Raw genomic sequence first — 22,494 nt, forward strand, 5'->3', positions numbered from 1 at the left:
ATGGTGATCTCGCGAGATCACGCTTGCGGTCATTAAGTCCCATACAAACTTTACCGAAGTGTCGGGATTGTGAATAGACATCGCGTCCGGGTCTATTCACTCTCAAGACACTTCAGTAACGTTAATGTGTGAGTAAGTGACTACACATCGTGATCACGATGTCTGAGTACATGAATGGAGACAAGTGTATGACGCTGATTGGTCAGCGTCATACACTTCTCTTTAGGGTATGTTTACATGCTTAAACAAAAACATCTGAAAATACGGAGCGGTTTTGAAGTGAAAACGGCTCCTGATTTTCAGGTGTTTTTGAAGTTGAAAATGAAGCTTCTTTAAATTTGGAGCTTATTTTGAGGCATTTTTCATAGTGTTCAATAGAAAATTCGCTAAAAAAACCGCCTCAAGTAGTGACATGCTACTTTTTACGCTCTGTTTTTTAAGAGATAGGGCACTTATAATGTGGTGGCAGAGCCTCTTTAAGGTTTTAAAATAGGCTGGCCATTTTAAATGGATTTTCTGGTACTATAATATTGATGGCCTATCCTGATTATTGGCCAATAATATTAGATCGGTGGGGGTCAGACTCCTGGCAGCTCCGCCAATTAGCTGACTGAAGGAGCAGTACATCACCTTAACCCCTTAGTGACCACTAATACGCCTTTTAACGTCATTTACTACTGGGCTTTAGGCTAGGCTGACGCCTTTTCACGTCAGCCTAGTCTAAGTCCTGCACGGGTCTCCCGTGCAGGCAGGAGCTGGGGCTCTGCTGTCTGATGACAGCTGAGCTCCTGCTCCAACACCCGCGATCGAAGTTTACTTCGATCGCGGCCGTTTAACCCGTTAAATGCCGCCGTCAATAGCGACCGCGGCATTTAACTTTGTTTACAGAGGGAGTGCGCTCCCTCTCTCACCCATCGGCGGCCCGCGAATGAAATCGCGGGTCTCCGATGGGGTGTCATGGCAGCCGGGGGACTGATAAAAGCCCCCAGGTCTGCCCTGGACATATGCCTGTTAGGACGCGCCGGAGGCACGTCCTAACAGATTGCCTGTCAGATTTACACTGACAGGCAATAATGCTCTGGTATACGAAGTATACCAAAGCATTATAGCAGCGATCGGAACATCGCACAGTAAAGTCCCCTAGTGGGACTAATAAAAGAAGTAATCAAAGTGAAATAAAGATTATTAATAAAAAGTACAGTAAAAAAATAAATCCATTTTTTTCCATAAAAAGTGGTTTTATTTAGTAAAAGTGTAAAAAAAAAAAAAAAAAGTACACATATGTGGTATCGCCGCGACCGTAATGACTCCATTAATAAAGTTAATATGTCATTTAAACCGCAAAGTGAACACCGTAAAAAAAAAACGCCAAAAACTATGGCGAAATTGCAATTTTTTTCCATTGCCCCCCAAAAAAGTCATAATAAAAATGAATCAATAAGTCCCATGTACCCCAAAACAGTACCATTCAAAACTACGTCTTGTCCCGCAGAAAACAAGCCCAAAAAATCACTACATTGATGGAAAAATAAAAAAATTACGTCTCTTGGAAAGCGACGATGCAAAAACAAATAATTTTAGTTCAAAAGTGTTTTTATTGTGCAAAAGTCGCAAAACATAAAAAACCTCCACATATGTGGTATCGCCGTAATCGTACCGACCCATAGAATAAAGGTAACATGTTAATTACGTCGCACAGTGAACGGCGTCAATTTAAAAACGCATAGAACAATGGCGGAATTTCAGTTTTTTTTTATAATCCCCCCCCAAAAAGGTTAATAAAAGTTAATATAAAAATTATATGTACCCAAAAATGGTGCCATTAAAAAGCACAACTAATCCCGCAAAAAACAAGTCCTCATACAGCTATGTAGACGAAAAAATAAAAACGTTATAGCTCTTTGAATGCGACTATAGAAAAACGAATAAAATAGCTTGGTCATTAAGGCCTAAAATGGGCTGGTCACTAAGGGGTTAATTGATTACCGGGCACAGCGCCGTACATTTTGTAGGAGCTGTGACTGGTATTGCTGGTGCGCTAAGGCCCTTCAGTCAGCTGATTGTGGGGGTGTAGGAACTCGGGCCCCCACCGACCTGCTATTGCTATTCTGAAGATTGACTATAATACTGAAAAATATAAGAAAACTCCTTAAACTTTATTTTTAAATATAGTGATATATATACATACGTGTGTGTTTACATATTTTGTTTTACTTCTGAATCTGCTGTTTTCACAGATAAATGTCAATCATTGACTGAAAGCGTTAGAAACGCCTTTGAGAAAGGTATACATTTTTTTTTCTGTTTTTTTAAAGATTGGTTTACTGTATCTACTATTGTGCTTTTAGAAAATCAATAAAAATATGATCAGGTATATACTATTTTTGTTTTCTATTATACATGGTAAATTATTACTACTGGGCTGACATCTAGTGGCTAATATGAATACTGCACACTTTTGAGGGCAAAATAAATTCCAGGTCTCGCGATGCCACTGTACTTGGCAGTTTTAATCTATTAGACCATAATGAGTAGGGAAAATTGTATCATTATTTTGGTACAAAGATGCATTCTAACGCCTTTTATGACCTGCTAAATTCTTGTATTGTTTACCTCCATGACTATGCATATTTATGGGCATGTTTAAAATCTATGCATATCCTGTCTAGTTATATATTTATATAGTATGTATTAGTAATTTAACCCCTTCAGGACTGAGCCTGTTTTGGCCTTGTGGACACAGACGATTTCTTCAAATCTGACGTGTTACTTTATGTGGTAATAACTTGGGAAAGCTTTTACCTATCCAAGCGATTCTGAGAGTTTTCTCGTGACACATTGGACTTTGTTAGTGCAAAAATTTGGTCAATAAATTCAGTATTTATTTGTGAAAAACACCCCAAATTTTTTTTTTAAAATAGTATTTTTCTACATTTAAATGTATCTGCTTGCAAAACAGATAGTAATACCACCCAAAATAATTATTAGTTCACATTTCTCATATGCCTACTTTGTTTGCATCTATCTTTTTTTTTTTTTTTTTGGAACATCCTTTTAGTTTTTCTAGGATGTTACAAGGCTTAGAACGTTAGCATAAATTTCTCACGGTTTCAAGAACAATTACAAATCCTATATTTTTTATGGACCAGTTCTATCCTGAAGTGGCTTTGAGGGCCTTATATATTAGAAACTCCCCATAAAGCACCCTATTTTAAAAACTGCACCCCTCAAAATATTCAAAACATCATTTAGAAGGTTTCTTAACCCTTCAGGCGTTTCAAAGGCATTAAGGCAAAGTAGAGGTGAAATGTACAAATTTCCTTTTTTTTTTTTTTTTTTTAATCATATCAGGTTTATTGACAAAGTTTCTCAATACATTGAACATCAAATAAGAACAGTAGCAATCTGTAAGATCACATATTGAACATATGAATAATAAAAACATAACAGTTTGCAGTTTTTAGAAATATCCCAGGTATGGCCCTAGTGCCAATGGACTGAAAGACAGGCCTCAGAAACAAAGGTGCACCTAGTGGATTTAGGGGCGTCCTTCCTTTTTTTTAATTTTTTTTCTCAAATATATTTTAGGCAGCATGTCCGCTTTAAAGAGGTCTTGTGGTGCCAAAACAATGGAAACCCCCCAAAAGTGACCCCATTTTGGAAACTACACCCCTCAAGGCATTTTTCCCTAGGGTATAGTTTGCAAAAAGCCTTTGGGTTAAAAATGCTGAGTTTAGTGGAATTAGGCTTTGAAAATAAAAATCCTTTTTCTTTTTCTGAAAACATATAGAAATTTTTAAAAGGAATAAAGGCGAAAAAGATTTTATAAAGCAATTTCTCCCATTTACGGCAGTACCCTATATGTGGTGATAAACTGCTGTTTGGACCCACGGCAGGGCTGAGAACAGAAGGAGCGTCATTTGGCTTTTGGAGCTTAAGTTTTGCTGGAATGCTTTACAGGTGCCATGTCGCATTTGAAAAAGCCACTGTTGGGACCAAACAGGGAAAACCCCCAAAAGGGACCCCATATGGGAAACTACACCACTTAAGGAATCTATCTAGGGGTATAGTGAGCATTTAGACCCCACAGGTATTTTGCAGAATTTATTAGAATTAGGCTGTGCAAAAGAATATCAACAGTTTTTCTACTAGAATGTTGAATTTTTCCATTCTTACAAGGGATAAAGGAGAAAAAGCCGCCCAACGTTTGTAAACCAATTTCTCCCGAGTACAGCAATACCCCACATGTGGTCATAAATGGTTTTTCATTAGACATTAACCCTTTCAGGACTGGTTCATGTTTTTTTGCTTTTTCGTTTCACTCCCCGCCTTCTAAGAACCATAACTTTTTTTTTTTCTTTTTCCGTCCATAGTGGTGCGAGGGCTTATTATTTGCGCGAGGAGTTGTAGTTTCTATTGACACCATTTAAAGTACCATATAATGTACTGGGAAACTGAAAAAAAAGTCTTTGCAGGCTGAAATTGTTAAAAGCCACGCCCCCTGGTGAAGAGAGAACTTTCTTCCCTCTGCCTCGCTGCTCGTCCATCCCAGCACGTGAAATGCAGGAGCATGTGACCAGTCTCTCAACCATGCATGAATGTGGCTGGACTTCCTGTTATCTATGTGCACATGCAATGGTTTCCTGTAATCATCCCCCTCCCCACATCATCTCCCCCCCCCTCCCCCCCAGTATCATCGCATCATCCCCCCCCCCCCCCCCCAGTATCGTCACATCATCTCTTCCCCCCCCCCCCAGTATCGTCACATCATCTCTTCCCCCCCCCCCCAGTATCATCAGATCGTCCGTCCCCCCGTATCATCCTCCTCATCACATCATCTAACCCCAGTATCATCCTCCTCATCACATGTTCTCCCCTCATCACATCATCTCCCCTCATCGCATCATCTAGCTCCAGTATCCTCCCCCTCATCACATCATCTCCCCCAAGTATCAGCCCCCCTATAAGCAGCAGTTATCTCATCCAGGTCTGCGCTCAAACTCCTCCCTACACTGCAGCATAATACTCTACTACTTGTAGCAGCAACTGTGGGCAGCTCCTGCCGACTGCTCCTGTGCTGTGTAACCTGTCAGAATGTCTTCTTTCTCCGGTCACACAGCACAGGAGCAGCTGCTGCTACAGGTAGTACATTACTATACTCTGACCTGGGGAAGACAGGGGATTTCTATAGGGAAATAATACGGGGATGGAGATGATACCGAAGAGGGGTGATACTGGGGGGGTACTGAAGGGGAAGAGAAATAATACTGTGGGAGAGGATCAGGGGTGGATTATAATGAGGGCAATCTGGGCAAGTGCCCGAGGCTGGAAGGGCGCCCAGTTCGCCCCAGTTCTCCCGTACCGGCTGTTAAATTTACCGGAGTGAAGCGGTACCTCTCACCCAATTATATCTGCATCCTTAAGATGCGGATACAATTGCTTACTGTAGTGCTGGCGAGACAGGGAACTATCCGTTCCCTTCCTCCCATTTGGCGCTTTACTAATGACATAGTCTGCGCGATGATGTTATCACGCCGACTGCGCCATTACGCTGGATGATGCCGTCTGGTCCCTGGCCAGTCCTGCGGCGCTGGAGGAAAAAGCGGGAACGGGGACAGGTGAGACTGTTTTCTGTTTTTTTTTTTTTTTTTTGTTCTGGGCAGCGTTGGGAGTAAAAGATGCAGGGGGCATTATCTACAGAGGACATTGTAAGTGGCGCTATTTACAGGGGTCATTATCTACTTAGGGCATTGTAACTGGCACAATCTACAGGGGACGTTCTCTACATAGGGCATTGTGACTGGCACTATAGGGGACATTATCTACAGAGGGCATTGTAACTAGCGCTATCTACGGGGGACATTATCTAAAAAGGGCATTGTAACTGGCGCTATCTACAGGGGGCATTTTCTACAGAGGGCATTGTAATTGGCACTATCTACAGGGGTCATTGTGACTGTCGGTATCTGCAGGGGGCATTGTTAGTGTGTGGTGTTTGTTTGACACAATTTAATTCAGGGGCACAGTGTATAATACTATTCTATTTAGGGGCGCAGTGTATAGTACTATTATATTCAGGAGTACAGTGTATAATACTATTATATTCAGGAGTACAGTATATAGTACTATTATATTCAGGGGTGCAGTGTATAGTACTATTATATTCAGGAGCACAGTGTATGGTAGTATTATAATCAGGGGCACAGTGTATAGTACTATTATATTCAGGGGCATAGTGTATAGTACTATTATATTCAGGAGCACAGTATATAGTACTATTATATTCAGGGGCGCAGTGTATAGTACTATTATATTCAGGGGCGCAGTGTATAGTACTATTATATTCAGGGGCATAGTGTATAATACTATTATATTCAGGAGCACAGTATATAGTACTATTATATTCAGGGGCGCAGTGTATAGTACTATTATATTCAGGGGCGCAGTGTATAGTACTATTCTATTCAAGGGCACAGTTTATGATACTATTATATTTAGAAGCATAGAGTGTGGCATTATAAGAAATTTAATCTTCATTTATAGGTGCGGAAATTTTGGAAAAGTGAGGAGCTGAAGAAATCTGAGCTGCAAACTGCAGAAATGGGCCGTGCCCGGAAGAAGTCTGGACTGGATGGAGAAAAAAAGAGAAAAAGAATCTGAGACATCACCTGTGAGTCACTCAATGTAAATGTTTATTCTCCCTGTGTCTGATCAGTACTGTAGTCACTGTATGATCTGCAGCTAGATGACGGATGGTAGCATTCTTTTTTGTTAAATAGCAACTTCCAGCATAACCTAACCATCGTTCTGGCTATACTGGGAGCTGTTGTTTTATGTCATACAAATGTATACAGTAGGGGTTAAACTGAATTTGCAAATGATCTCTGTACTGAACTGTATTTGTTCTGGTGCTGTATGTATGTACTGCGCTTGGTTCTGGGGCTGTATATGTATTGAGCTTGGTTCTGGTGTGGTATATATGTACTGAGCTTGGTTCTGGTGTGGTATATATGTACTGAGCTTGGTTCTGGTGTGGTATATATGTACTGAGCTTGGTTGTGGTATGGTATATATGTACTGAGCTTAGTTGTGGTGTATATATACTGAGCTTGGTTCTGGTGATGTATATATGGACTGAGCTTTGTTCTGGTGATGTATATATGGACTGAGCTTTGTTCTGGTGATGTATATATGGACTGAGCTTGGTTCTGGTGATGTATATATGGACTGAGCTTGGTTTTGGGGCTGTATATTTGTACTGAGCTTGGTTCTGGGGCTCTATATATTTACATTCTCTTAAGGTAAAAGTAGATGTTCAAATCTACTTTTACCTTAACCCCTTAAGGACACGGCCAATTTTGGCATCCCGACGCTCATAACTCTTTTTTATTTTTTGTACGACGTAGTTGTATGAGAGTTTGTTTTTTGCGGGACGAGTTGTACTTTATGTAAGTACCATTTTTTGGTACAAATACATTATCGTTTCATTTCTATAAATTTTTTATTTTGGCGAAATTGCAGAAAAAAAGCAGTTCCGCAGCAGTTTTAATATATATTTTTTGTTTATTTTTTTACACCATACACCGATCATCATAAATAATGTTATACATTTGTTGTACAGGTTGTTACGGTCGTGGCGATACCAAATATGTCTATTATTTCATGTTTTGGGACTTACATTTTTTTTATAATAAATAAACTTTTTAAAATATGTTTTGTTTTTTTTTACTTTTTATTAATTTATTTATCATTAATTTTTTTTGTACATTCATTTAACTTTTTTTTTTAATCCCATAAAGGGATTTATCATTTTGATTTTTATTTTGTAACTGCAATGTACTGGCATAGATCTATATGCCAGTACATTAGCCTGTTACTGATCGTACACAGGCAGTTGTTAGGGCATACCTCAGTATGTTCTAACAGGAAATATGTTCAGACAGCCCTGGGGTCCTTCAATGGGCTTTGATCGCGTCAGTTATCTTCTGTGACGCGATCAAAGTGCAGTCCCCTCTCCATGAACGCAACGATCTGCTTTCATCGCGGCGTTCAAAGGGTTAACGGCGGAGAGAAGATGTTTCTCTCCTCTCCGCTGTCAGAGCGGGGCCGTGGCTGTGTATTACAGCTGTTGCCCTGCTCTCGATCGCCCGAAGAGACGGCTGTCACACAGGACGAGAATGCTCGTCGTAATGCGCCAAGTACTCGCCGCTCAGGACAAGCATTCTCGTCCTGTGTCGGCAACCAGTTAAGAGAAGGTAAATATATACTGTAAAAACTAAACCCAAAAAAACATGGAGGAATCTTAGTTTTTTCCAAAAACACCCATTATATGGTACTTTACATGGTGCCAATAAAAACTAGAACTCCTCCCACAAAAAAAATAATCCTTCACACACCACTCCATTGACGCAAAAATAAAAAAGTTATAAAGCTCCTGATCACTTTAGTGTCTCAAAATATTCTGCTTTCTCTCTTCTGTATGGCTCATTCTGCTTTTACCTCTAATTCAAAACCGTGCCAGATCTGTGGCCGCCTAAACAGAATTCTGCAAATATATACGGTACAGCGTCTTCAAACCTCTGACCTCAGAGTTCAGGGGGGGGGGCAAGTGCCCGGGGCCCATGGTACCCTTAATCCACCCCTGGAGAGGATACTGAGAGTGAGGGGGGAGATCGTACTGTGGGAAGTGAGAGGATGCTGGAGGGTACTAGCAATACTGGGAGAGGATAATGGGGGGCAGGGAGATGATACTGAGAGGAATGATACTAGATTATATAATGTAGAGTATAGGTTAAAAAAAAAAAATATATATATATATAGAGGTTTAAAAATATATAGGTAGATCTATATATTGATCCATATTTTTACAAATATATATTAGGCAGCACTCGACAGAAATAAGTGAAAAGATAGGGGTACTTTATTTCCCTCAGTGCAGCGTTGCAGCTCCGTCCACTGGAGCCTTTCTTAATCTTAAGGCTCCAGTGGACGGAGCTGAAACGTTGCACTGAGGGAAATAAAGTACCCCTATCTTTTCACTTATTTCTGCAGAGTGCTGCCTAGTTTTTGCTTCTACATGTATGGGACATTGGTCCGTTTCCCCAGGGCTCGCACCCACGGGGCTGGGTGAAATTTTTTTTTTTTTTATATATATATTTACTTTCTCGGGTACCAGAACTTTTTTATTTTTTCTCCTCGACCCCTGTGAGGGTTTATTTGTTGCTGAACAATCTGTAGTTTTCATTGGTACCATTCTGGGATGCTTTTTTTTGTTCTTTCATTATTATTTTTCATTACATTTTTTGGCACGCAAGGTGACCAAAAACTATAAATTCTGCCAATATTTGAATATTTTTTTTACGGTATTCATCGTGTTCACAATTTTACTTCTGCGGGTCGACATGATTACGGCGATACCTTATGTATATAGTTATTCTTTTATGTTTTGCAGCATTTGCACAATAAAATCGCATTTTTTTTTATTTTTTGTGTCACCATATTCGCGAGAGCCATAACTTTATTTTTCAGTCAAATAAGCTGTGTAAGGGCTTGTTTTTTTGCGGGACGGGCTGTAGTTTTTATTGGTACTATTTTGGGGTACATGCGACTTTTTGATCACTTTTTTATTTTATATTTTGGGAGGGGTGGTGACCAAAAAATATAGATTCGGGCGTTTATTTTTTGCGGTGTTCACTATGCGGGAAATATAACATCCTAGTTTTATAGTTTGGGTAGTTACGAACGCGATGATACCAAATATGGGTGTTTTTTCACGGTTTAATTTTTTTCCTATAATAAAAGACGTAAGTTAAAAAAACCTTCTTTTTTTTTTTCCTATTAACTTTTTTATTTATTTTATTTTTTTTTAAACTTTCATAAAACATTTTTATTAACCCTTTTTTTTTTTTTTTTTTTTTTTTTTTTGTCCCACTAGGCGACTTGAAAACCTGCAGTACTGATGGCTGCTATAATACGTTACGCTACCTACGTAGTGTAATGTATTATAGCTGTCAGTGTGACTCTGGTCCTCATAGGCTTCCGTACATGGCAGGCACGGAGGCTATTGTCTGGCCTCCGGTTCCATAGCAACACTCGTGATCGCATTGTGGCGGTGCCGATGTGCTACAAACTCCTTAAATGCGGCGACCGCAATCGATCGCCGCATTTACGGGGTTAATTGACAAAATCAGCGTCGATGGACCGCTGGCCGGCAACAGTGGAGTATCGGCTGTCGAAGGACGCTGACCACCCAGTGCTAGGACAGCGTGTGCCGGGAACCACGCAGTAACTGTACGTCCTGGTGCGGGAAGTAACTTCTCACCAGGACGTGCAGTTACGTCCAGGTGTGGGGAGGGCTTAAACAAATATTTCTATGGCTATAAATATATCAGTCTCCACTCATTGTTATTTAAATGTGCATTATTTAAACACGATTTGGACCATTCTGTTGCAGCAAAAGCCGTATCTGTAGACATGCAGGGTTTTTGGCTTGGGCTGCGTTCACACCTGCGTTGTGGCTTCTGTTCTAGCTTATCTGTTAGAGGACCACAAGAACGCAAGTTAACGTCTCCATCAAAAAAAAACACCATTGATTTCAATGGGTTTTATTTTTGCATCAGTTAGGCTCTGTTTCGTCAGGTTTCAGTTTTTTTGACCGAAGAAATATCCTAGATGACGCAAACCTGACAGAGAAGAGTTTTCCGTTTTTGTTGTTTTTTTGTTTTTTTTTTAACATTGAAGTCCATGGATGACGGATGCAAACTGATATTCCATCCGTTTTGTATCCGTTATGAATTACGTTTAACAGATATGGTGTTTTTTCTGGACATCCGCAGACTAAGGCTTCGTTCACATCTGCGGCGGGACTCCGTTCATGGGTTTCGTCAGAGTTTTCCATCAGGGGAACCCATGAATGGAACCCTGACTGAAAGAAACGGAAACCATAAGTTTCCGTTTGCATCACCATTGATTTCAATGGTGTCGGATCTGGTGCAAATGGTTTCCGTTTATTACAGTTGTGCAAGGGTTCCGCCATTTTGACGGACTCAATACCGTAGTCGACTGCGCTATTCATATAAATAGATTTTCTGTGTAATTGAGGTCAGGACAGGTCCTCCAGAGCTTGAGACGCTATTTGCGACAACTCTCCATTCTGGCCACGAGTATATAGGTTTTCTAAATTCATAACTCTTAAGTATAGCCACAGTGCTGGCCTGTGTGCACAATGCTGAAATACCAAGAATATTCTTCTGCTTCTTGTAATTTTGTTGTTTCTTGTGCTTTAGGTGACCTTGATGATGCCAAAATGTTGTTAGCCAAGATGAAGTATTATTCAAACATACTTGATCAAGTGAAGAAGAAAATTGTTCCATAATCTCTGTTCTCCTGTTGCTGCTTTCACACTGTGCCTCTGTATGGTAAGCTGACATAATGTGAGCGATCAAGATGGTATGATCGCCTCACCATAAAAAGCGTTTTTCATGGCGTTTTTAACTTCGTTTTCAGTGTGGCCAGATGTTATATATTATATAGTAAAATATAAACCGCACTAGATACAACTGCTTTTTTGTTTGTGCTGTTTTGAGACCATTTTGTGGTCAGTGGCGTTTTGTTTTCCCCAAACGCATCGTGCTCTGGGTATGGGGTTTTTCCCATAGGCTTCACTATCAAACTTCGAAAATGACACTAAATAAAAAAACAAACGCCAGAAGAACTGCTGTTACATTTTACAAAACGCTGGCATTGTAACATGCATTTTTTTCACGCAGTTTAAAACGCCCCAAAAAAATCTACATGTGAGCAAGGCCTCACACCAACGTTTTGTTTTTTTCTCTCAATAATTCAAGGTTTTAAATAACCGCTCACATGTTTTGGTACAACTTTGTGATGTCACTGCTCACAGCTAGATGACTTCATCTGATTGATGTAATAATAAAAGTGTTATTTTTAATATATTGATGTTGTTTAATTTGGTATATAATTGCCTCCATTTTGTGTATGGATTTGACATTAGCTTGTGCAGTGCAATAATAGAATTAAACTATATTTTGAGAATTTTGCTCCCTTTCTTGTGGTAATTTTTGAATGATCTAGGACATCTATCTATCTCTAAGGCTTCGTTCACATCTGCGCCAGGGTCCCGTTCCGTCGGCGCTTTCTGTCGGAACGGGACCTTGATTGACACAAACGGAAACAAAAGGTTTCCATCACCATTGATTTCAATGGTGACGAATCCTGTCCCAATGGTTTCCATTTGTCTTGGTTGTGCAGGGGTTCCGCCAAAATGACGGAACCCTTGCACAATGGAGACAAACGGAAACCATTGGCACCGAATCAGTCACCATTGAATTCAATGGTGATGGAAACGGAAACCTTTGGTTTGCGTTTGTCAGTCCGGGTCTCATTCCGACGGAAAGCTCCGAAGGACCGTCTGAATGGGACCCTGGCGCAGATGTAAACGAAGCCTATCTCTGTCAATGTTCTTGTTATATTCATTTTATTTATAAAACTTATAGGCCAATACAATAAACAAACACAATACCCTATTTTGTTTGAGTTGTAATATTCTGGTTAAAACCTGGACTAAATTGTGCCGAAGTAGCCCTGGAAGACCGTCTCAATTTCAGCACTACTTGAAAGGTTTTTTTGCATTGGGAAGAAATACACCTCCTTTACAAGGCTACATTCACACGACCGTGAAAAAAAAATGTCCATTAAAAACTGATCAAGTTTTTCATGGCCGTTTTGCATCAGTGTGTCTCTAAATTTTCATCCATTTCCAGTCCGTATGTCCGTTTTTAATGACTGATTGCCATCCGTTTTTCATGGATGTTAGAGGAAAAAAAAGGAAGGATTTCGTGCCAGGTTGTCTGTTTTTTTTTTTTGTCCCAACCCCCTAAAATCACCACAGTGCCCATGTAGATAGTGCTGCAATGTACCTGTAGATTGTGCCACAGTGCCCACTGTAGATAATGCCCACATAGGGCCACAGTGCCCATTGTAGATAGTGCCACAGAGCCCACACAGTGCCCATGTAGATAGCACCCCCCTCCCCTGTAGGTAGTGTCACTGTAGGAGTGGAATCCCTCTGGCCGGGGATTCCTCATAGACAGAGACCCTGACGTCTCTGTCCATATATGGACAGTGACGTCAGGAGAGCGGAATCCCCTGACAGAGTGGGACGGGGATTCTGCTATATGAGTAACACCTTGACGTCCCTGTCCATAGATAGATAGTGACGTCGGGGGCTTCTCCAGGAGCGGAATCCCCTGCCAGAGCAGAGTCTGGCTGCTGGGGATTCCGCTCCTACAGGGAGCTACAGTGGCACACTATCTACGAGAGATGGGTGGGGGGCTTGCTATCTACATTGAGGGGTGCTAGCTACAAGACTGAAGTGCCCGGCCAGAGATCTTGTGATGCTCTGGCAAGGGATTCAATTGTTGAAAGACCGACATCACTGTCCTGCTATGGACAGTAATGTCAAGGGCTTCTCAGCGCTCAATGTAGCGCTGTGTGCGGGGAATCCTCGGTCAGGATCAGTTTTTACCAGCCGTTACAAGGATTGTTTCCTAAAAAACGGCCAGTAAAACTATGGGAGCTGTCTGGCCGTGATAACGGCCAAAAATAGGACATGTCCTATTTTTGGCCGTGATAACGGCCAAAAATAGGACATGTCCTATTTTTGGCCGTGATAACGGCCAAAAATAGGACATGTCCTATTTTTTTGACCGTGATAACGGCCAAAAATAGGACATGTCCTATTTTTTTGACGGCCAATATTCACGGGCCGTTTAAAAAAAAAACGGCCATGTGAATACACTGATAGAACTTAATTGTTCTGAAAACGGCCGTGTATCGGGCATTAGTAAAACGGCCGTCACGCGGACGTTTTTACATTGTAGTGTGAATGTAGCCTAAAACTTTCAGCACTAAAGTGATTGTCTTGTTTCAGCAAATAACTGTTGTTCCTTTGTAGAATGAAAAGTTAATAACATTTTTCCAATATTTTTTTTCTGTATGAATTCCTCATAGCTTAAGATCTCTGCTTGCTAAAATCGCACTCGCTTATAGGCCCCACCTTGCGTGTTGCTGCGCAGGCGTTCAAACATCCACGGATATCCCCATCCCCGCTATACCCAGTGCTGGACAACCCCGCTTTTCAGCCGGGGTGTGAACCCGGGGCGTTCTCCCACAAACGTGTAGTAGGGGAGAGACAGGTCCGCCACTATATCACTGATGGCAGTTGGCAGACGGCAGCGCAATTAGTGGACAGGGCGGATCCAGGACACCTTCCGCCTTGGCAGGCCTCCCAGCTTCGCCACTTTCTGCTATCCCTCGCTCCGGCGGCTGATTTCTCGCGTGCCCTTACACCATTTGAAATGCAATTAACAATGTCGGTCAGTCACGCCCTTTCGGCAAACTACAGTCTCATAAATTCCGCAGCTGCAGACTCACACCCCTCATACTTGGCTAAGTGGGAGACGGATCTTGGTAGGAGTTTTACAGAGGGGGATCGTACTCGACTATATGTAATGACCCACCAGTCCTCGATCTCAAGTAGAATTCAGGAGGCGGGATACAAGATTCTGACAAGGTGGTATAGGGTCCCTTCCAGGCTTAATAAATTTTACCCGGATGTATCTCCTATGTGTTGGCGATGCGGGGTGGAGGTCGGGGATCTCTTACATACGTTCTAGGGGTGTCAACATTTAAAAGCGTTCTGGGAGACGGTTTGGGCTGTAATATCTCGGTTCACAGACTACACGTTGCCCAGATCACCGGCTTCTTCCTGCTTAATCTGTGTGACATCCCGATCTCCACATACAAGAAAACCATAGAACGACATCTGATCAACACGGCACGTGCGTGCATTCCGGCAATGTGGAAACAGGTGGAGGCTCCCTCGATACGCCTTTGGTTTCAGAATATCCAAGAAGTGAAACGGATGGAGGAGCTTACGGCTTCTCTACGGGACACTCATGATAAGTTTATGCGAGTATGGTCTACGTGGGTAAGCTTTGAGAATTCTGCGGAGTATCTTGATCTAATATCCTAATATTGTGTGTCACTGGATTTTCGTGCTCCTCGTCTGGGACGTCAGTCCATGGGATAGACCCTGAGGATAAGTTCCCCCTTACCACCCTCCCCTCTTTTCCTCACCTCTCCGGCCCCCCTTTCTTTCTTTGTTTTCTATGACTGTATAAATTACATGGGTGCCCACATGTCATACTATGTTTTACAGAATTGTGCAATGTGTTATTTCGTTGTCATGCACCTATGTTAAATAAATAAAAACAGAATAAAAAAAAAAAAAGATCTCTGCTTGCTGTAATTCAATAGAAACTTTCATTGTTTACTCCCAGAGAATAAATTCTGATACACCAACTGCAAAATTAAGGCCTCACTCACACGGACGTGTCCGTTTTGCGCGCGCAAAAAACGCTGCGTTTTGCGCGCGCAAAAGGTCCGTGTGTCATCCGCATATGCTGCGTGATTTTCGCGCAGCCGGCATCATTGACACTCTGTTTTTATGTTTGCAAACAGAAAAGCACGTGGTGCTTTTCTGTTTTCATTCATTTATTTTACTTCTGGGTGCCGCACGTGATTCGTGCAACAGAAGTGCTTCCGTGTGCCGAGCGCGATTTGCACCCATTGACTTCAATGGGTGCGTGCAGCGCGAAACACGGGCAAATATATGACATGTCATGAGTTTCACGCAGCGCACGTACGCTACGTGAAATTCACTGACCGTCTGAACGGTCCCATTCATTAACATAGGTCCATGCGACGCGCGTGAAAATCACGGGAGTGGCACGGACGTATAACACGTTTGTGTGAATAAGGCCTTAGGTTGGATTCACATGGGACAGAAAAGCTGTGGCTTTTCCATGCAAAATTTGTGTATGGAAAATACGCAGCAGATTACAGTCCCAGCCACGGGGATGGAGATTTAAACAAATCTTATCGGCGTGCTGCTGTACTTTTTCTGGATGAATATCCAAGCGTGCTGCGGATTTTCAAATGATCCTGATCTGGATGTTTTCTGTGGATTTTACCCTTTTCAATGTAGAAGGTGTGAAATCCGCTGCAGATACGCTGCTGAAAATCCACATCCTTCAATCCAATATGAATACAGAGTGGTCAATCCTGCAGTATCCACTGGAAGTAAGGAATGAAGGCCCCCATTTGCCATGTGTGTATGCCTATTAGCCCCTGTCTGAGGCAGGGTGTAATAGGCTGCTTGTCTGTTTTAAATGGATAGGCATAATACACCGCAATACAGGAGTATTGCAGTGTATTATGTAAGCGGTAAGCCAATCACAGTTCCAAGTACTCTAGTGAGGTTTAAAAAATGGTAAGAAAAAACATTAAAACACATTTTTTCCCTCTTAAATGCTTTATTATGGAACAAAATATTTTAAAAAAAAAGTACACCATTGTTATTGCTGCAACCACATCGGCCCGTATTATAAAACAAACACATACGGTAATTTATCCTGCATGTTAGATGCTGAACCCCCCCCACCCCCCCAAAAAAAACTATGGTGGGATCACCGTGATCGTAAGGACGCGCAGAGTAAAATAAACTTGTGTTTTTATACCGCACGGTGAACAGTGTAACCATGAAACCCAAAAAAGTGTCAGAATTGCAGTCCCCCCTCCTCCCACTCCCAAAAATGTCAGTTTTCCATACATTAATGGCATCATTTTTGAATACATATAAACATACAACTCCTCCCGCAAAAAACAAGCCCTCATACGACCTATGTTGACTGAAAAATTCAAACATTATGGCTGTGTCCTCAAGGCCCAAAATAGCGGCGTTCTAGGGGATTAAAGGGGTTTTCCCATCAGAGACATTTATGACCGGATATATCATAAATGTCAGATAGATGCGGGTCCCACCTCTGGGACCCGCACCGATATCTAGAACGGGGTCCCCTAAACCCTGTTCTACTTGTGGCTGAATCGTGTGATATCCGACCATGAATTACTGAAACTTCGTAGGTCGCTGTGCTACACGGTTTCCAGAACACCCATAGAACTGAATGGTAGTTACAGAAACAACGTAGGTTGCTAAGCTACGCGGCTTCCATAACTGCCATTCACTACTATGGGAGTTACGGAAAAAGCGTAGCTACGCTGTCTCTGTAATTCATGGTTGGAAATCACACGTTTCAGCCACAACACAGAGCAGTAGAACGGGGTTCAAGGGGCCCCGTTCTAGAGAAAATTGCGGGTCCCATAGTTGGGAACCGCATCTATCTGACATTTATGAGATATCCTGTGAATATGTCATAGATGTCTGATTGGAAAACCCTTTAAATAACGCATTTTTATTATTATTATTTTTCCCTTCTCAAATGCTTGTCAGACGATTATGACTTTAGGCTGCACAATGGCATGTGCAGTCCTAATTCTAGATCATCATAAAAATGATGCTCTAGAATAAGATGCCTTAATTCGAGCGATAAAAAGGTGGTTAGGGGTTTAATTACAATAAATTTAAAGGGTTGCCTGGTTTCAGCAAATTAATGTTATTTTTGGTATAATTAAAAGTGACACAATTTTCCAATATACTTTCTGCATTAAGTCCTCATGGTTTTCAAGATCTCTGTTGTTATTCAGTAGGAACACTCCTTGTTTACTTCCAGTGGATACAATTTTGTACATGGTCATGTAATGGACACACAGGTGCTGGATTGTTAAGACACCGCTCTGGAATGGAAACGGATAGAAGCTCCTCTTGTATTGTCTCCTAGATTATAACAAATCTCCCTCTTAATATCGAATTACCCTTTTAGGTGGACGACTTCTCACCTGTCCATCCTATTCTGACCTCTACTCTGCCAGTTGCTCACCCCCCACCAATATGCCTTCTACTGGCTCTGATGGATTCCTGGAGGACTCTTCCCCTATCTTGGTTTGGTCGCATTAATGCGACTAAAATGATATGGCTTCCAAAGTTGCTATAACTTTTAAGAGTCCTCCCAATATCTGTCCCTGCCTACATGCTCTGTCATCTTCAGTGAAAGATTCTCTCATTCATATAGGGCTCCTTCAATAGCTAAACACACTTTGCATGCACAGAGGTTTAAGAACAGTTGCACACGACCGTTTTTCACAGCATCCGAGTGGCACCCGATAGTTTTCACGGACCCATTCACTTTAGCAGGTGAATCGGATCCGTGAAAACTAACCCGATTCTCTGATCCGTGGAAAGATGGGACATGTCCTATCTTTCCACGGATCATGCGCATACTGTCGTGTGCATGAGGCATAGCGGTTGTCTTGGGGTATCTGTTCTCCAAAAATATTTCTAAGTTGCTGTAATGGCTCAACTTATTCTTCTTTCTACCTCATCAGCCCCTCTTTGGGTCTTTTTAGAGGTACAAAATGTAGACCCAATGCCAATAGATTCTTTGATGTGGCTACCTCCCTGATCCCGCCCCTCCTCGCTTAGCCCTCTCATGCGACCTTATTATAGTCCTAGCCAAGTGGATGAGATTTAAACGAATCTCATCTACATACAGCTAAACATTTTTTATTTTGTTCTGGATGTTCACTGCAGGTTTCACTCTTCAATGTAGAAGGGGTGAAATCCACTGAAAAATCTGCAAACTCTGATTTTGCCACAGAAACACTCCATAAGGCCGTGTTCCCACGGGTCGGATACACTGCACAAAAAACGCACAGTGTATCTGACCTGGAACCCGCAGCACGTTCCGTCCGAAAAAAAACGCACCATTTTCGGCTGGAATTTCCACTGAGGTAAGCAGGTTTTGAAATAAAATTTAAAAAAAAGCCCAATTTTCGCTAGGCTGTTGTCATGGTGACAGGTCCCTCTGTGGCTGTACGGTCTAGGCTCCCTGGATTACACAAGGAGGCCGGACTGGAGGAAGAAGCAGGGAGTTCTGGGTAAATATGACTTATGATTTTTGCGGCGGGATTGCTGCGATTCTGTTGCAAAAGTCGCAACACTTGGCTTTCTGTTGCCGGTTTTGCATCCCCAATGAATTCAATTGGGAAAAGCAATGAAAATGCAGCATAAATTGACGTGCTGCGTTTTGTTTTTTTCCGCACAGAATTCTGTTGCAGATATTTAACGTGGGAACCCAGACTAAAAGTACCGGAAATGCTGTGGAAAATTCTACAGGGAGCAGATGTGTAAAGCACAACAAACTCACGTGCCAAGTACCCACAATGTGCACTCTGGAAAATGTAACCTACTTCACTAATAATCGACCACTGATGATTGGCACACACGTGCGTTATTTACTGTGCAGAAAACCTCTGTTGTACGGCCGCTAATGACAGTTCTGTGGATCACGGACCGCACGTGGATGGCGTCCGTGTGCAGTCCGTTGTTTCACGGACCAAATCAACGCAAAGGCCGCGACTGTTCCGTCAAATACGGACATGAGTAGGACCTGTTCTATTTTTGACGGAACGGCCCCACGGTTCCGTTAAAACAATGGAAGTGTGCATGGCCCCATAGAAATGAATGTGTCCGGGTGCTACCCATTAAAAACGGATAGCACACTGAAGAAAATAACTGAAGTGGGCATGAGGCCTTAACCGGAACATTTCTGCTCATATAGGTGCCTGCTGCTACCCAGAATACAGGACAAAACTGGGACAGAATTCCTTACCACTCACTAAACACAAGTGTGCACGCAGCCTTTGGAAGTATTCAGATGGGTGTACCTTGAAGCGTAGTGTATTTGTTTCAGATTTCGCACTGAAAATAAACTGCACGGTATACAGTACTGCAATGCAAGCAAATGGAGTTTAGAAAACAAAAGTCTCCTTCAGCTGGAAAAAATCTGAGCAAAGCAAAAGGTTAAGGGTATGTGCACACGATGAGAGGCTTTTACGGCTGAAATGACAGACCTGTTTTCAGGAGAAAACAGCTGCCTCATTTCAGCCGTAATTCCTCCTCCTCGCATTTTGCGAGGCTTCTCTGACAGCCGTAAATTTTGAGCTGTGCTTCATTGAGTTCAATGAAGAACGGCTCAAATTACGTCTGAAAGAAGTGTCCCGCACTTCTTTTGACGAGGCTGTATTTTTACGCGTCGTCGTTTGACAGCTGTCAAACGACGACGCGTAAATGACAGGTCGTCTGCACAGTACGTCGGCAAACCCATTCAAACGAATGGGCAGATGTTTGCCGACGTATTGTAGCCCTATTTTCAGGCGTAAAACAAGGCATAATACGCCTCGTTTACGTCTGAAAATAGGTCGTGTGAACCCAGCCTAAGTCTATGGCCAAATCCACAGCAAAATCGAAAACAAAATCTGCACTTTGCTGCAGGTTACATGCATTGTACTGTCCACGTGTGAACAGTGAGTTTTTCATGTTTTTTTTAACCCGTTAGTGACCGACCCATCGTGTTTCTACGTCGGTCACTAACGGGCCTTATTCCGATGCCATAGACTTTTACGTCGCGGCATCGGAATAAGTTTACAGAGCAGGGAGCTGTCAGATCTCCCTGCTCTCAGCTGCTAGAGGCAGCTGAGGGCTGGGGGCGTCCCTGCTCTGCCGTGTGAGATCGATATTAGTATCGATCTCACCCATTTAACCCCTCAGATGCGGTGCTCAATAGCGAGCACCGCATCTGAGTGGTTTTGGAGAGAGGGAGGGAGCTCCCTCTCTCCCCCAACGACACCCGGCGATACGATCGCCGAGTGTCTGTGTCTCTAATGGCAGCCGGGGGTCTAATAAAGGCCCCCAGGCTGCCTGAAGTGAATGCCTGCTAGATCAAGCCGCAGGCATGACCTAGCAGATGCCTGTCTGTGTTAAACGGACAGGCAGTAATACACTGCAATACAAAAGTATTGCAGTGTATTATAAATGCGATCGCAGAATCGCATATTATAGTCCCCTAATGGGAGTAGTAAAAAAGTGAAAAAAAAGTTTAATAAAGTTAATTAAAAAAAAAATGTGAAAAAAATGAAAAACCCCAGCTTTTCCCCTTACAAAATGCTTTACCATTAAAAAAACAAAGTTAAAAAGTTACACATATTTGGTATCGCCGCGTCCGTAACGACCCCGACTATAAATCTATTACATTATTTAACCCGCACGGTGAACGCCGTAAAAAATAAAATAAAAAACTATGGAAAAATGGCTGTTTTCTGTGAATCCTGACTTTAAAAAAATGTAATAAAAAGTGATCAAAAAGTCTCATCTACTCTAAAATGGTACCAATAAAAACTACAAGTCGTCCCGCAAAAAAAAAAGCCCTCATACAACCGCATCGGCGAAAAAATAAAAACGTTACGGCTCTTCAAATATGGAGACACAAAAACAAATAATTTAGAAAAAAAAGCGTTTTTACTGTATAAAAGTAGTAAAACATACAAAAACTATACAAATTTGGTATCGTTGCAATCGTAACAACCCGCTGAATAAAGTTATTGTGTTATTTATACCACGCGGTAAACGGCGTAGATTTAGGACGCAAAAAAGAGTGGCGAAATTTCAGATTTTTTTCTATTCCCCCCCCCCAAAAAAAAGTTAATAAAAGTTAATCAATAAATAATACGTACCTCAAAATGGTGCTATTAAAAAATACAACTTGTCCCGCAAAAAACAAGACCTTATACAGCTATGTCGACGCAAAAATAAGAAGGTTATAGCTCTTGGAATGCAACGATTGAAAAACTTTAAAAATAGCTTGGTCCAAAATAGGCTGGTCATTAAGGGGTTAAGAGAAGCTACCGTACAATTATATGTATTGTTTGTAAATTCAATCTGCTGTGTCAGGCTGTGGATCTCAGTCTTGTTGAGAATCACTGCTAAGCAGTGACCATCTCTATGGTAACAGTACAACAAAACAGGGGCCTAGCACTCCCGCCCGTGACTTCTGATTGGCTGATTTCTGAGTTCAGTTACTCTTATTGGTCTGCGGAAATGTCTCTCAGCCTGAAACAAAAAAAAAAGCAGCCTAGCACGTTTATATGTAGTCACGGTGAACACAAATCTGAATAGACACTGCTTACTCTCTTCTTTATGCCACATTTGGCTGCATATTGTTATTTTTCATTGTTTATATTTTATGAAATATGTTTTTATTAGTACTTGAGTTATAATCTTTTTAAGATAATCATTCAATGCTATAATAATATTGTGAATGGTAAGCAAGTGCTCACTGACTAATATGGTGCTAAGCAAGAGGTTTTCTAAGGACATCAGTCCAATGCTTCCTTCAGTGGAAGAGGCAAAGGAGGAAGAAGTTAGTCATTCCTTAGGAGGAATTCCTAGCAGACCACCTAGCAGACCACTGCCACACCTGAGCCGAGGAAGTGTCGACAATAAAGTAAGTTATTTATATTTCATAGATTTCTAGGACAATTTTCATACGTTACCTCGTTCGGATGACCAAACTATGTAAAATTTTATTTCACGTTTTTAACCTATATACTGTGTGTGTGTGTGTGTGTGTGTGTATGTGTATATATATATATATATATATATAATGTAGAAAAAAA

At 41.7% G+C, this 22,494-nt stretch overlaps 2 protein-coding genes across 3 annotated transcripts in view; both read left to right on the forward strand.

The window, feature by feature from the left end:
• Positions 1 to 11,831, forward strand: part of HSCB (HscB mitochondrial iron-sulfur cluster cochaperone) — a 28,561-nt gene extending 16,730 nt beyond the window's left edge. The window contains exons 5-6 of the mRNA XM_075831015.1: positions 2,238 to 2,285; positions 11,286 to 11,831. Of these exons, the coding sequence (XP_075687130.1) occupies positions 2,238 to 2,285; positions 11,286 to 11,374 (137 nt within the window). The 3' untranslated portion in view covers positions 11,375 to 11,831. The remainder of the gene's footprint in view (positions 1 to 2,237; positions 2,286 to 11,285) is intronic.
• A 10,138-nt stretch (positions 11,832 to 21,969) lies between these two features.
• LOC142656102 (uncharacterized) overlaps positions 21,970 to 22,494 on the forward strand; it is a 38,942-nt gene continuing 38,417 nt past the window's right edge. For both annotated transcript variants that reach the window (XM_075830992.1, XM_075830983.1), the window contains exon 1: positions 21,970 to 22,322. In XM_075830992.1, the coding sequence (XP_075687107.1) occupies positions 22,137 to 22,322 (186 nt within the window). In that variant the 5' untranslated portion in view covers positions 21,970 to 22,136. The remainder of the gene's footprint in view (positions 22,323 to 22,494) is intronic.

This window comes from Rhinoderma darwinii, chromosome 1 (assembly GCF_050947455.1).
Source record: "Rhinoderma darwinii isolate aRhiDar2 chromosome 1, aRhiDar2.hap1, whole genome shotgun sequence".
Lineage (NCBI taxonomy): Eukaryota > Metazoa > Chordata > Amphibia > Anura > Rhinodermatidae > Rhinoderma > Rhinoderma darwinii.